The sequence below is a fragment of the Elgaria multicarinata genome, chromosome 14 (assembly GCF_023053635.1).
Source record: "Elgaria multicarinata webbii isolate HBS135686 ecotype San Diego chromosome 14, rElgMul1.1.pri, whole genome shotgun sequence".
Lineage (NCBI taxonomy): Eukaryota > Metazoa > Chordata > Lepidosauria > Squamata > Anguidae > Elgaria > Elgaria multicarinata.
The window spans coordinates 32,709,057-32,724,762 of NC_086184.1; the positions used below are offsets into that span (position 1 = coordinate 32,709,057).

Here is a 15,706-nt window from a genome sequence, read left to right on the forward strand (position 1 = left end):
CTGTTCCAGGGTGGATCTAGTAGTGCAGTTTTAATGTATCTTCCCATCCGAATTCTTTAGTTGCATGTAAACAAGAACTCCTTCCTTCCATTTGTGTATTTCTCAGAAACCTTTCTCTGTTATACCACTGTGGGGGGTTGGGGGGGGAGCGGGCTTGCTCTAGCTTTGAAGGACTTTGAAATCGACGGTGTTTCCCCCCTGCCCTTCCTGCAGCCTCCGTTCACTCTGCCCCGGGCCCCTTCTCACGCCACCGGAGTAGACAGCACCTTGAGCATGCTGGAGTCCAGGGAATTCAGAGACTCCAGTCCTGACGATTTTGGACAGCTGAAACCACAAAGAGGTCCATGAGGCATGACTCCTGGGACCATCTCCCACAGATGCACCACTGGAAAATGCCTTGTGTGTGCACAGGCAAGTGATTCTTCCCTGGGGAGGCAGCGTCTTAAGAGGAGCACAGTCCACCAAGTCCACCCTTTGCAGCAGCCTGTCTAGCCTCTTTCACCTTAGCAGTCAAACACCACCATCTGCAAGCAGCCAGGACACCCCCCTCCGCCCCCTGGCAACACCATGCTTCCCTCTGCAGACACTTGGGATTCGTGGCAGAAGGGGATCTGGATTCGATTGGGAGGCTTAAGGAACATTCACTTGGATCTGATGCCAGAAATGGTCATTGCGTCTGGAACACAGAGCCGGCCTGGGTCACTGCAGGGCCCCGAGTCACACTTGCCCTACGAAGCCTGCCAACTGCCGAGCCCAGCGCACGGGGGCCTCCTTTGCTCCTGCCGCCTTTCCCTCTCTGCCATTCACAGAGCCGAGTGTGAAGGAGGAAGGCAGCGGCGAGGCTCGCAGCCTGTCCTAGCCAAAGCCCAGCAGCGCTGAAACGGCACGAGGGACGGGGGCAGGCTGGAGAGCAGCCTTGGTTCAGGGCAGGCAGGGCGCCCCGGGGTACGTGCTCTCGGCAGCGGTGTGCTGCGCGCTGTGCTCCTGCAGCAGGCCCAGGTCCAGGAAGCGCTCCCCGCACCACATGCACTTGTAGTGCTGCTCCCGCGTGTGGACGCCGTGGTGCTTGTTGAGGTGCTCGCGCTGCTTGAAAGCCTTCTCGCACGAGGGGCACTTGTAGGGCTTCTCCCCGGTGTGCACCCGCCGGTGGCGCTGCAAGTCCGAGGCGTACTTGAAGCGCTTCTGGCAGTCGGGGCACTTGAGGGGCCGCTCGCGGGCCGGATCGCAGCGGTGCTGCACGAACTCGGAGGACGAGAAGAAGCGCCGCTCACAGAGGGTGCACCGGAGGGGCTTCTCGGCGCAGTGCGAGGCCAGCTGGTGCTTCTGCAGGGCGGAGGCCCGCTTGTAGGCCTTGCTGCAGGCCGCGCACTTGAAGGGCCGCTCGGCGCTCTGGACACAGCGGTGGCGTAGCAGCTCCGACGACTGGCTGAAGCCCTTCTGGCAGGCGTTGCACTTGAAGAGGTTCTCGATGCCGTGGACGTGCTGGTGGTAGAGCAGGTGGGCCGGCTGCACGAAGCCCTTCTCGCACAAGGAGCACTTGAAGGGGGGCGCCGGCGGCTCTGGCTCGGCCGGCGGCGGGGCGCCTGGCGCCTTGTGGGTGCGGCGGTGGCGCATGAGCGCGTACTGCTGCTTGAAGCTCATCTGGCAGAGGTCGCACTGGAAGGGGCGCTCGGTGCTGTGCGTGCGCTCGTGCTGCCGGAGGTCCGAGGGCCGCCGGAAGGCCTTGTGGCAAGCGCCGCAGCGGAAGGGCCGCTCGCCGCTGGGCGTGCAGGGGTGCTGCAGCAGCTCCGCCGACTCCTTGAAGTGCAGCTCACAGACGTTGCAGCGGAAGAGGTGCGCCTCGCCCGAGTGGGCGTACATGTGGCGCACCAGGTGGGAGCGGTGCTTGAAGGCCTTCTCGCACACGGAGCACTTGTAGGGCCGCTCGGCGCTGTGGGTGCGCTTGTGGTGGACCAGGTGCGAGGACTGGCTGAAGCTCTTGTCGCAGAGGCTGCACTTGTAGGGCTTCTCCCCAGTGTGCACCCGCTCGTGCCGCGACAGCTCCGAGAGGTGCTTGAAGGGCTTCTGGCAGATGGAGCAGCTGTAGGGCTTCTCCACGGGCGTCCGGCTGAGCGCCCCCGGGGGCTGCTGCGAGGGGGCAGGCTCCTCGGGCCCCGCTACTGCCGCTGCTGCCGCCGCCGCCTTGTACGTCTTTTCACAGATGGAGCACTTGACCGCTGCGCTGCCGTTGTGGACGTTGTGGTGCTGAGCCAGCGACGTGAGCAGGGAGAAGCCCATCTTGCAGACGCCGCAGACAAAAGGCTTCTGCTCCACCTGCAGGCACTGGTGCTCCAGGAGGTCGGTGGCCTGGTGGAAAATCTTCAGGCACTGGGAGCACTGGAAGGAGCGGTCGTGGCCTCCCGGCAGGCACTGGTGCTCCTGGGGGTTGGAGAGGTGTGCCAAATCGTGCCCACACACCCCGCACTTGGGAGTGGGCTCTCCTCCCCCGCCGGTAGGGATGGGCGGGTGGTGCTGCAAGCCGCTGGGCTCCGGCTGGAGGAGGATGCCATAGACCGCGCAGCCCAAGGGATTCTCAGCCACGGCGCTCGATGGAATGGGGTGCTCTGGGAGGGCGGCTGCCCCAGCATGGTGGGGGGGCTGCTGCGGGGGCTGCTGCTGCCAGCTTTCTGACATGCTGGGGAAAAGGAACCGGGGTTTCCACAATAAGGGCTTCAGCTTCTCAACCGAAACAAAGCGATTCAGGAGATCTGAATTCCCAGCAGTCGTTGCTGAGCCCGCAGGCAAGACGCTCGTAGCACCAAGCCCAGGGATTCCACAGAGCGATTCAGACGAGGCCAGGCCCCAGCAAGCAGGTCACCCTTTAGGATGCGGCAGGCCCTTCAGCTTCACCAAGGAGGCAACCTGTAAGGAAGGAGAACATTCGCGTTAGGTCCACAGTCCAGACAGCTGTTGATCTCAATTCAGCAGCTTGCTCAAATTGTGATCAGGGCATGGCTGCAGGTGGTCATCGCCTTTCCAAAGAAGAGGGACAGAACAGATCAAGTAAGTGCAAGGCTTGGTTGGCTGAAAAAAGAGTTTATGCTGAGCAAAAGAACCACTGATTGGATCTTGTAGAAGCCATTTTCCAGCTGGAGACAAATCTTTCTCCATATTTAAAGATCCTCCTCTCCCACAGTGTCTTATACTGAAATATATAGCTATCGTTCACTGCTCAGCAGGACTACAATGTCCCACCTCATTACTCTTGTCATGCAGGCCTGAAAAATACATAACTAAACTAGAAAGCTGCATCTCAAAGGCACTGTCACTGGAGAAATATTGTCAGACACTGTTAACGTCAGCAACAGAACACAGCCGATTCAGAACCCCAAACCCCCAAACGAACGACTGGAATGGTTTACAGAGATTTCTTGAAGACCTGAGGACCTGCTACCTCTGTCTTTGGGTGCTTTTTTTGTGAGATGGTTATCATCATGTTAAGTCAGAGGAAGCCTGGAAGTGAGCACTAACATTTTATCTTCAAGGAGAAGACTGCTTGACTGCACTGCTGCTGGACTTCCGTCACAATGGCGGAAATGCTCACTGCAAGCGACATTGATGGAATGATAGAAGAGACTGAAGGAGCGACATGCAAAATGGGCCCTTTGTGTAAGTCTGTACAGCCTGGATTCCCCGTTTCATCCAAATAATAATAATAATAATAATAATAATAATAATAATAATAATAATATTAAAACCCGAGAGAATGTCTAAGAACAGTCATATTGTTTCACTTCTCATACTTGCTTTTCTTAATCAACGTCAGTCCTGGTAGAGGATGTAAAGTCGGTGTGTCTGGTCAGCGAGAAGCAGAGTAGGCAGGAAAGGCGTTCCGTCCCTCTCCTGCAGAAGGCTGGGCTCAATATGTAAATGACTGTGTGCTTTCCTCAGCCTGGGGACTTGACTTAAACTACCAACCATTTAAACAAATCAGTAGAAGCCAAACATGACTATCGGGAACAGAGAGTCACAAAGAAGAATGCCCACAAAGCCTCTTCCTAGCTGGTGGGGTTATGCAGAGAGGCCACTTGCTCCCCAAACCGCCCCCCCCTCACAGAACTGACAGCCCATAACAGTCTGGATGGGACGGCCTGCTCCACTCCAGGTAAGTCAGTCCAACATTCTGTTCTTGGTCAGCGAGGAATTGCAAAAGCCGTGTCCCTGTCCAGGTGGGTCCACCGGTGCTTTGCAATACATGCCACAGAACCCCTTTCCCAAAGAAACCTTCTGCAGAGGCCCCCCTATTTTGTGGTAGTGAATAAAAGCGGAAGAAGTCACCCAAGGGGCTGTTGCCCTGCAGACGCACTCCGGGAGGACATTCATATGTACAGCTGCTCATGTCACAAAAATGTCCTGCCCACTTGGAGGAATCCTTTTCAGAGGACAATTTGAGCCTCCTATATTCCTGGGAACAAACTGCTTCAGGATCTGGGGCTAATCAAGAAGCTCCTGGGCACGCGGGGTGGAGGGCTTCAGATTTTCCCCATCGAAAGGTGGAAGGCTCCGCTCCTGAATCAAAAGGGGATGCTGAGCAGCCACACCGCCCCCAAGAACGCCCAGCTCCCAGAGCTGCAGGCTAAAGCCATGGCCAGGGGAATGGCCATGGAGAAAAACTCCTCGAGGGTAAAGGTCTCCTTGTGAGCAAGGCCCTCCTCACAAGTAGGAGCTTTGAGAGTGAGCTCGTGCTGAACTGCAGCTGAGCCCTGGGTGGGGCTCTGGGAACTCAGGCTACATAAGCCTTCAGTTCCAGTCTTTGTGGGGATGTTTTTCTATCAGTGCCAGTGAGTTGAACCCTTGCTTCTCTGACCAGGCTTTGTGACTGACCTTTGGACACCTGCTAGGCTCTGTCCTTTGGACTGTGTTTGTGCTGGACTTCTCACCTGTATTTTGACCTTAGCCACATCTTAGACCCCTCACTTGGAACTCTCCTTGACTGGAATTCTTGGCCTTTGCCTCCTTACTGACTTCTCCTGCTTTGAACTACCCACTTGGCAGACTGATACTACCATGCCTGACCTTTTGCCGGTCTGCTGGCTTCCTATGTGATTTGCCCTAGCGCTGGCTCCAGTACTGAGCCTGACACAGCCATAGCAAGACACCAAACTGTGCTGTAATGCCAGCAGGAACGGGGTGGAACTCAGAGGGGTGGGGGTAACAGGTCAATGCATTCCCTGACTCATCAACTGATAGTGCCCCTTGAGACTTTCCACCGGACTGTCCATCTTGAAAGACACAATGTGTCCATCATGTACCTGATGTGAATTTATAGTACTTGACAGACATCCAGTCTATGCCACTGCTTTCCTCTGGAAAAAGACTTAGGACCAGAACTTGTCAGGCCGAGGCACCATCCTCTCTGGAAAAAAAAATAACAAAGTTCTTCCTGAACTAAAAGTGCTCTGTTATCCTACCATCCTGGCTGAAGTCAACGCCACAGGGAAAGTCACTTTACAGGTATGTATCTTGAGGGGAATGGACCACAAAAGGTTTGCATGAAGGACCAATAAGTGTGCTCAAGACTAGAGTTAAGTCCCATGAAGGGAACCTATGGACAGTGATAGTAGAAAAGGCAGTGGATACATATATTTACAGGCGGATGGATACCATTGTGATATATAACTGATGTTTGGGATTTTCTATTCGAAATATTTCTACCTAGACCTAGCTGTCTAACCAGAGGAGCACTGACCATTTTTTCCATTATATGGGATTGCGCTCTGAAAAGCAGATACTTGTGTATTTGGGATATTTTCTGAAGAAGTCTACCTAATCTTTAAATGTGTCACTGAAGAAGACTCTACAGTCAAAATGTGCATAGCTGTGATGGACAGTGTCCAGCAACTGCTTTTTTGGGAACGGAATGATCCAAGACATAAATGAAGAGATGGGATCTGACCCCTACTGTAGCAGCTGTGGTGTCAGGCTGAGGTGGACGTCCCCTGTTGCTTTCCTCCACGGTTGAACTTGTGAGAGGCGGACACAGAGCACTAATGGCTTGTCCAGCTTCCCCTGAACTGTCTGTTGATCTACAACGAAGCACAGAACCTTCTGGCCTCAAAGGACTGCAAATCCCATCTCTTCTGCATGCTGTCATCCTTCTTTGGTACCAGGAGATGTATTTCTCTTCCTTGGTTTCAACTAAAATGGGATTGACAATTCTCCCAATGGTTTACCCCCATGGAAAAGAAGCTAACCTTGGATTGTAGGTCAATATCCCACTGCCTGCACCATATGTTGCTTCTCCAGAGGCCATTACTCTGAGTGAGCACTGAAGGCAATCCGTGAAGGTGATGAGCCAGCCATGTTGCTCTTCTGATTCCAGGGACCAGAGAGAGATCCCCTTCCCCCTCTGAGCACCACTGCCTTAGAGGTCAGGGCCACCACCGAAGACCTTTGGGGACTCCATGACCTTAGCTGACAAACCATATAACTTTTTGTGGAAAATGTGATCAGCCTTAGGCTTCCTTGGATAGCCCTCTGATGTTTCCAGTGCCTTATGTTCCTCAGGGGCAGGGACATCAAGGTGCAAGCTCTTCTTTACTTGATAAAGAACAACATAGAATCATAGAATAGCAGAGTTGGAAGGGGCCTACAAGGCCATTGAGTCCAACCCCCTGCTCAGTACGCTTCTAGGCTAAAGCATCACAGGGAGATGGAGCTGAACTATCCCCATGGGAGAACTGCTCTTCCTCTCTGTCTGAGAGGACTTGGACCCAACCCTGGATCCAATACGGACCCCAGATCAGCCAACATGTTGACTAAGGATCCTCGTGCTTGGGTTAACCAATTGACTGCGTGACTGACCCAGTTGCAGGCTTTGGTGAGGGCAGCACAGGCTGGCGACGGGAGTGGGCTCTACTCTGGTCGCCGTTGGAGTAATGGTGTCTAGATCTGGCATGTCTGCATCCACACTCTCAAAGAAGACCAGGACATGGATGGGAGGAGGAGAAATACCTAGATGAAGACTGAGCCTTTCTCCTCCTGTTTTTATGAGACAGTTCTGTCCCAGTTGCGTAGCCAGGGAAAATGCAGTAACTTTAATGACTGCCTAATTAAGCCATTTGAATAAGTCTGGCTGGGGGCAAACACCCCTCCCCTAAGGCCACATGCGGGCTTACCACATCCTCGCTGCTAAGGGACATGTCAGCTTTAATGAAGCCTTGTCAATATATACACCAGCACAGTACTGGTGCACTACTGGTAAAACTGGGAAGGGTGAAGCAGTGGAGCTCTCTAAGACAGGTAGCACAGCAGCTACTGAAAGGCAGCTCCCTGTATTCCTAGCTGGGCCTTGCGGTGACACTCCCTAAGCTGGATACCACCATGGCTATCTGGTACTGGCTCAACCTGCCTTCCCCAACGTGGTCCCCTCCAGATGTGCTGGACTGCCACTCCCACCATTCATGCTGGCCAGCAACGATGGGAACGGCAGCACCAGGTTGGGAAGGGCTGGGCTAAACGAAGTTCCTTCTTCCCTAATCCTCATAGTCTCAGTGGCAGAAACAACATCCAAAAGAGAAACCAGCCTTGAGAAGGGGGAACCAAGAGAGCCTCCTTGCTGCTCCCACGCCAGAAAGTAAGTGCTAATATGCCTGCTTCCCCGGGCTTGGAAATGAAGAGAAAGAAGGAACTCAATTTTAAAAAAGATCCTAGAAAACAGAATAGGTGGCCCCAGAGTTTAACTCCGGGGCTCCCGAACTCCCTGCTCCTCAGGGGAAGGCAGAGCCAAGACTGAGGGGTTACTCCCCTTCCAGCAGACCGTAAAGTGATTTACATATTCAGCCCCACCTCCTACATAACAGTGGTAACCCATTTCCTGCCTGCTCCACCCAGCGCCTACAATGTCAGGACAGTGCCTCATCACTCTCCTCTTCCATGTGCCTGGGACAAGGCTGGAGAACTCCAGAAGCAGCAGAACACACTACAGACCAGGAGCAGGGAATGGTTGCTCAGTCTTGGGTCACTGACCCACAGGAAAAAGTGATTGGGGGCCACACACAATTACTGATTTCATTCATTATGTTCTTATTCATCTTAGAAATATCAAAAATAAATATAGATACTGTAACACCTAGGAAGATAGTTCTCATCTCCTGAATCTCTGACTGCTCAGGTTGAGATCCACTAGCTACTAGCACAACACCATAACTGTCAGTGGAAAGGGAGATAGGAATACAAGCAAACCTGTTCCTTCTATCAGGAAATCTTTCTACTGGAGCAAGAAGGGCGGATGGGAGAAGGGTGGGCGTGCTGCTGGAAGAGAGTCAGAGCACCTTTCAGCAGTGTGGTCCAAAAGGCTGCTCTTCAGGAAAGGCCAGCAATCGGGGTGGGGGTGGGGTTTGCAGGAGGCAATGGGAGTAGTGCCCAACTGGTAACTCTTCTGATGGCCTTTTGGGGTGGCGAGAGAGCCCTGAAAAGGCCCAAGAGGCTCCTCCCCCTGTTGTACAGCCAATGACAGATGCTGATCTTTGAGCCCAGTGACAGCCGTAATAAGCACGTTAGGACAGAAAATATGGAACAAAGATGCCTCAGCTATTGGACAGGTTTTTAATAATGTATTCATTGGCTTGGTTTGAAGCCTGTCCCCCAGATAACTGTATTGCATTTAGTCTCAACGGCACCTCTGAAAAAACAAACGCAGATTACTCAACTATACTATCGATACATTCCGCACCACCACACAGATTCAAAATTTAGAGAGAAGCAATGATAGAGAACCTTCTTTAGTGCCATCCTTGTCGGCCTCTTGCTGGACTTCAGGGACCATTTTTTGGTCCTCATAACATTCCCAATGTTCTGCCTGCTATTATGACCAAGAGACAAAAAAATATCTAATCAGATTTCTTCACCGTATTTTAAAGGCACAACAGTGCACTTCCCAGGCTCTCCCAGGGCGATTTCCTCTTCCTTCACCACAGGATCTCCATTCTACTAACTTCTCTTGTTTTATTGAAATGTGTTCGATCAAGGGAATTTATACCCTCAAAAAAACTGTACATCCATGAGACTGAGGCTAAGTGGGATTTCTATAGCTCTGCCTCTCAGCACAAACCATTGCTTACTGTCTGAGGTAGAGGGGATGCAAAAAAAAAAAGATGAAAAAACAAATAAAAAATCAGTTTTTAAAATAATTAAATTGGTTTTTTTAATTTTTAAATTGGATTTTTTTAAAAAACTGAATAAGATACTAAACTCTCTCATTCAAAAAATAACATAGAAACAATTAAATCTAATTACAAACATGCTATACCTACACTTTCATTTCAGATTTTCCTGTCATAAAAAGACTCTGTCCAGCTCTTGCTTTTTAAAAATTCTTGGCTTTGCCATAGTTTGGTGACAAAAGATCTTAGATTCAATCCCTGGTATTTCCAGGTAGGGCGGGAAAAACTCCCACCTGAAACCCTGGCGAGCCACTGCTGCCAGTCAGTGTTGACAATACTGGGCTAAACGGACCAAGACTCTGACTCAGTAGGAGGCAGCAGACACAGGCTAGATAGGATTGTTGTTTTTCCGTGCTCATGTGCTGGTGGAGCTGGTTCAAGCAAGGCAGAGGAGTTAGTTGGGACAGAAAAGGACGGCCAAGACAGAGAGGAATATTAAAGTGAACTGGGGAAAAGAGGTGTTTGTTTGTTTGTTTGTTTAAAAAGGGGGGGAGGAAAAACACAGTTTCGGGGTCCTATGTTCCCCCATACTTTTACAACTGAAAAACTGTCACAGCTTCTGGACATAAGAGAGACCCTATCTGGGAATATGCCCTCCTTGACGTTGTAAAATGCTGGATTGAGTTATAAATTAATACATTTTAGTGATAATATTTCCAACATTGTTTAAGAAATATGTGCAGAACTATCTGTCTCAAACTTGATTTAAATCAGTGATTTAAATGGCTTTGATTTAAATCAATCCACGTTGGCCTGAGGAGGAAGAAAGTTGTGGGAAACTGCTCCCCAGCTGAGCCAAAACTAAGCCTTTCCACAAGATCCAAGTTCACTTGACAGGGGATGGGTCCAGCGGCTGTCCCTTGAGCCAACTTTGGCCTCTGCCTATCTTGACCAGAACAAAGAGGACAGCCCATTCTTCACTGTGTTCATGATAATTGTTTTGTTCTTTCAAGTCCCTTGAACAAAGAAAATAAACATTTAAAAATAGCATATGAAGGGGGGGGCAGTCAAACAGCAGGAAAGAACAAAACCGATTTTCAAATGGAAAAAGGAGCACAAAACTAAACCCTTTTGTTCTGCTAATGCAGATTATTAAACGCGGGGTTCATTTTTAATACAGCAGTAGCTGAAGGAATAGAGAATCAGTTCCTGTAAACCCTGCGCTGCAAGCTAACTACACTCAAGCCTCATGCGGTACTGCACACCTGCATATCTATATATAAAGTTCAAATGTATGTGGCTCCTCCACCTTTGGTGCAAAACAGAAAGAAGTCCTCACACCAGCCTTCCCCAAACTGCTGCCCTCCAGATGGCATCATTCCCAGTTGGCATGGCGTTGCAGGCTGGGAATAATGGGAGTTGCAGTCCCGCCCATATGGATGGTGACAGGTTAGGGAAGCCTGCTTTAAGCACACACATGACCAAACTCCCTGGAGGTGGTGGAGCGCTCCCATCTCATCATGCCAAGCAGCCAGGAGGGGGTGAGCACATGGGAGGTGTCGATGTGGGGCCAGATGCTCGTCCAGATGAGCTCGCTTGTATTCTGCTCGCAGCGGATCAGCTCCAGATCCCGCTGGTCAGGATGCTGGCAAAGGCCCAGTGCCAGACGGAGAAGGAGAAAGAATGGGAGCAAGGCAGCCCAATGGAGAGAAACAACCGAAGCTAGGAAAAGCTGCAGGTTCCACAGCCACGCTCCCAGGAAAGGAGGCTTCTTGCAGGCTTCCTTGGGGCCGGGCCGCCTGGGGATCAGCCTTCAAGTTAAGAATGTTTAATCCCTAGATCCTAGAAGCCTTCCCCAACTGGGTGCCCATCAGATGTTTTGGACCATAATTCCCAGCACTCCTGGCGGGCTGGGTCAAATGGCAGTTGATGTCCAAGACATCTAGAGGGCACCAGGTTGGGGGAGCCTGTCCTGTCCTATGCCATGTTTACCAGGGAGCAAGTCTCACAGAGCTCAGTGGGTACAGAGAAGCCCATACAGAGGTGGCACACCTGTTCCCCGATTTGCTAAAAGGTCAGCTACCATAGCACACAAGAGGCCCAGGTCTCAGAGGCCGCCCCCTGGCCAAACCTCCCAGCGCAGCCCTGTGACGGTAGGCAGCCAAGGCATCATGCTGGGCATCCTCTTACAAGCCCATCTTCCCCATCTACCTGCTCAGGAACATGACAATTTGGCCTGATTACACACTTGAGCCCCTCCCTCCAGATGGGCCCTCGTGCATAAAGCTCCAGACATCTCACCTGGCCAGAGCCCCAGCTCAGCAGCAGAGCACCTGCTTTTCTCCCAGAACCCCCAGGTGCAATCACTTGGCAGCATCTCCAGGTAAGAAGGCTCCCAGGAGGCAAGGAACCCCCCCCCCCATCCAAAACTCTGGGATGCTGCTGCCAGTCCAAGAATGGGCCACAAGAGGTGAGCAAGCCAGGGCTCTCCAGGTGCAGCCAGCCAGCCTGGGACGCAGGGATGGTGCGGACTATAGAGCCCGTTAGAAGAACCTTCTCCAACCTGGCGCCCCCCCCCCCAGATGTGCTGGGCTGCACCTTCCGTCCTGGCTGAGGATGATGGGCGTTGCAGTTCCACACTGCCGGAGGGAAGCGGGTGGGCATGGCTGGGCCAGGAGGCAAATTCAGAGGGGGCCGCGCCTCAGGCCCCTTCCCGCTGCGAGGCCCTGGCCCCGCGAGCCCCGCGGCCTCTCTGCGCGCGGAGGCCGCAGGAGGGCGAGCGACGAAGGGCGCCCGGAGGGGCCGGGGAGGGGCGCCTGCTCATGTCCCCGGGCCGCCGCCGCCGCGCCCGGCGCTGGGCTGAGCTGCCTCAGCCGCTGAGCCGGGAAGTCCGGCCGGGAGCAGCGGGAGCGACGCAGCAGGGCCCCGCGCGGCCTTGCCCGGCTGCCGCCAGCCCGACCCCGCCGCTCGCGGGGAGCCATGCGCCAAGGGCCGGGGCTGGCCTGGGCCTGGGCGGCCGGGCGCTTGCGCTGCTTTCCCTGCCTCCTCCTCTCCTACCTGGAGGCCCGAAGGTCTCGCGGCCTGATCGCCCCGTCCGATCCTCGGCCTCGCGTAGCGCGCAGTCCCGGGGCCAGCGGCGAGGAGAGGCGATTCCAAGCAGCCTGAGAGGGGAGGAGACGCCTCGAGGAAGGGGCGGCGGCGTCCGGTCGGGGGGGAGGGGGGGCAGGGATCGTGGGATCGGGGCCGCCCTCTGCCGGACCGCACGGAGAACTGCTAGTCGGCCGCCGGAGGGGACTGCGACGGGGCGGGGCCTGCGCGACGAGGAGCCGGCCCGGTTTCTTCCCCGCTGGAGCGTCTCTTGTTAGCATTCCGCAACTTGGTACCCGGCGGATGTGTCGGACTGCAACTCCCATCATTCCCAGTCAGCGTAGGTCATACTGGCTAGGAATGATGGGAGTTGCAGTCCAACACATCTGCCGGGCGCCAGATTGGGGAAAGTATTTTCGACTGATTTAGAAACAAGACCACTCACCTCGTTGGAAAATACCAGGGGGGGTATTTATACTATCCGGAAGTCCATTCCTGCCCCCTAAATTAGAGAATATTAGGCGGAAATATTGTAATTACTTAATAACATCACAGGACAGGAAATTCTGTGAAAGCCATTCTAAATTCTTATTGGTGCGATGCCTTTACTAGTCCAACCAAAAGGTCATGCACACCCCAAATGAGCAAGGTTCTGAGATCTCCAGATCTCTTCATCTGATGAGATGTTATGAAAAGCAAATCGCGAGAAGGGAAGGGGGGAGACTAACAATAGTGAAGTCACATCGTCTGCATGTTCAGAGTCATGTGAAACCCATTGACTCCTTTTTATATGACCTAAGCAGGGAGGCTGAGGTCTGCTATGGAAACGTTATGTTGCAGCCAGGATCAGAGTGGGAGCAGCCCAAATGGTTATGAGTGCTTGACTTGGATATTACGTGGGGCAGAAACTATGTATTATGAACTAAAGGAGGGCAACTGATGACTGAAAAGTTTGTAGAGAACAACATTGGAACAATAATAATAAAGACTAGGACAGTGCCAAGAGCAGGCCTGCCATCAAAAGAGAGGTCTGTGGGTGGGTGCACGCACACACACATTCACACTCTGCATTGAACTGCAGTCCTGAAACATAGGAAGGTGGGTGCCATAGCTTGGTGGTAGATCATGTGCTTGGCATGCAGAAAGTCCCAGATTCAATTCCTACTCTGTTTTTAAAGGATCAATCATTATTCAGAAAAGCAATGGCCAATCAAGACTAGATAATAGTGATGATATGAACTTACTTGGTATAAGGCAACTTATTTCAGCATGCAAGAAATAATGACAAAAATCTTTGACCATGTGCAGGGCACATTATACTTACTGTACTATAACCACAGCATATGCTTCCAGGCCAGAGATCCTGTCATTTGCACACTCTTGGCCAAAATCCTTCCCCAGATACATCACTTACTCCCTCTGCAAAACAAACAGCAACCCACACAAATGAGAGTGGAAGCCGGGACATTTCACCAGCCCTGCTGGAAGTCTTTAGATATTTTCCCTTTTTCTCCCTATCTGTTTTTCCTTGTGTTTGTGTCTTCTTAGATTGTAAGCATACAGGCACAGACCTTCTTGTTTAATTTATTGTTTGTAGGCTGCTCTGGGAGACTTTTTGGCTGAGGAGCAGGATAAAAATACTTTATTATATTAATAAATGAATAATCCTAAACATTTCTACTCAGAAGCAAGTCAAACTTTGTTCTTAGGACTTTTAGCAAGTACATTTAGAATTACTGCTTCAAGCCGGAACATTGGATCAGGAAGCCTTGCTCCTAATCTCAAATCTTCTAGAATCTAGATCAGCCTTCTTCAACCTGGGGAGCTCCAGATGTGTTGGACTGCATCTCCCAGAATGCCCCAGCAGCTGGCTGGGGCATTCTGGGAGTTGTAGTCCAACACATCTGGAGTGCCCCAGGTTGAGGAAGGCTGATCTAGAGGATTCAACTCTGGATGTGGTGGTACGAAAGAGTGTTGCATTGAGTATTCCAAGTGCACATTTCCTTCTAAATAAGCCCTGGACCATTTGGGATTAGGATCAAAGCTTCCTGATTTGGTGGTGTCGCTTCTAGCTAGTTTGAGCCCTAGCCCTTCTTGGTTAAGAGATTACCCCTTTGTGACTAAGAGGTTGATTATTATTATTATTATTATTATTATTATTATTATTATTATTATTGGCAAATGAAAGAGCCCTCTTCAAAGCCATCCTGTCCGGCATCTGCCAAAATTGTCCTCACTAGCACCACCAGTGCCCTCCCCCCACCTTGGGACCTTGCACCTCTCAAGTCCCTGCCATCTCCATCCCATTTAAATAAGCAGGGGTAGACAGAGAATGGGGAAAACATACACAAATCTACACAATTTTTTTTGGAAAAATTGGGGGAAATGATTTTTTTCCAAAGTTCTGTGACCCCCACCCCGCACTCCATTTTTTCTTTCCTCCACCCTATATGAGTGGCACTCATTATATTTTAAATTCATGTTGGATATAGAAAAGATCACCAGATTTGCCCCACTTTTTGGTGACCAGAGTCTATGCCATTGTCTCTCTGAAGATTTCTATTTGGGCTCTGGTGGAGCAGAGATGGTGGTCCCAAAAGTTTGTTGTGGGGAGCTGAGGTCAGTGGCCTTCACCCAGTTTTGAATGAAGCATTTGGCATCTTGTTCTTAGGCCTGCTCTGGTAACCACAAAATCTCCTATTATTTCTGCGCCCCCAGTTCTCCAGCTCTTCCTATTTTGAGGCGGCTTCTATTTTTTCACACAGGTTGGTACTTAAATGAAATGGTGTGGTGTTGTTTTTTTGAGATGCAGAGTGATTTATAAAATAAATAAATCCTAACCATTTTAACATTTAAAGGACAGCTTTCACCAAGTCACATGGATAGCTTTTACCAAGTTTAATCTGTTGAAACAGCAATCCATGTGAATCTCTAAGTTTTAAAATAATTTGGATTTATTTGCAACATCTGAAAAAATATCCTAAGCAGTGAACAATAATTTTAAAAGTCAAAATACAAAAGAAAATATATATATAAAATCAAATTGTACCACTAAAACTGTGGCTTGTCTTTCACTCAGGTAAAGCTTGTTTAAATAAGAATCTTTTTAGCAGATGTCAAAAAATAGAGCAATGCTGGTGCCTACCTGGCATCAAGTGAGGGAATTCCAGAGAGGAATTTGCCAGGACACTAAACCTTTACAACTCCTGAATCACCAGGAGTGTGTCATCCAGTGACCTCAGTAGCTAGGCAGGCTGGTAAGGGAGAAGGTCCTCTTTCAAATAAACTGGCCGCAAACTGTTTTAAGCTTTATAGACCAGTAACATAACCTTACACCTGGCCCAGTAACGGATAGGCAGCTAGTGCAGTTCCCTGTTGAAAAGGGGACAGCTCCTAACAACAGCTAAGCTGCTGCGTTTGGCAGTAGCTCCAGCTTTCGGACCAACCTTGAAGGCAGCCTCACACAGAATGTGTTG

General features: G+C 51.2%; 1 protein-coding gene across 2 annotated transcripts; it reads right to left on the reverse strand.

The window, feature by feature from the left end:
- Nucleotides 1–740: 740 nt before the first annotated feature.
- ZNF319 (zinc finger protein 319) lies at nt 741–12,287 on the reverse strand. Of its 2 annotated transcripts, none has more exons than XM_063141091.1 (2): nt 12,201–12,287; nt 741–2,901 (listed from the first exon to the last, which is right to left on the reverse strand). In XM_063141091.1, exon 2 carries the CDS (start codon nt 2,671–2,673, stop codon nt 922–924), a length of 1,752 nt encoding a protein of 583 aa, XP_062997161.1. In that variant the 5' UTR covers nt 2,674–2,901; nt 12,201–12,287; the 3' UTR covers nt 741–921. The 2 variants fall into 2 exon arrangements, with proteins under 2 accessions (XP_062997161.1, XP_062997163.1); XM_063141093.1 differs by lacking the exon at nt 12,201–12,287 and adding an exon at nt 8,758–9,107.
- Nucleotides 12,288–15,706: the final 3,419 nt, after the last annotated feature.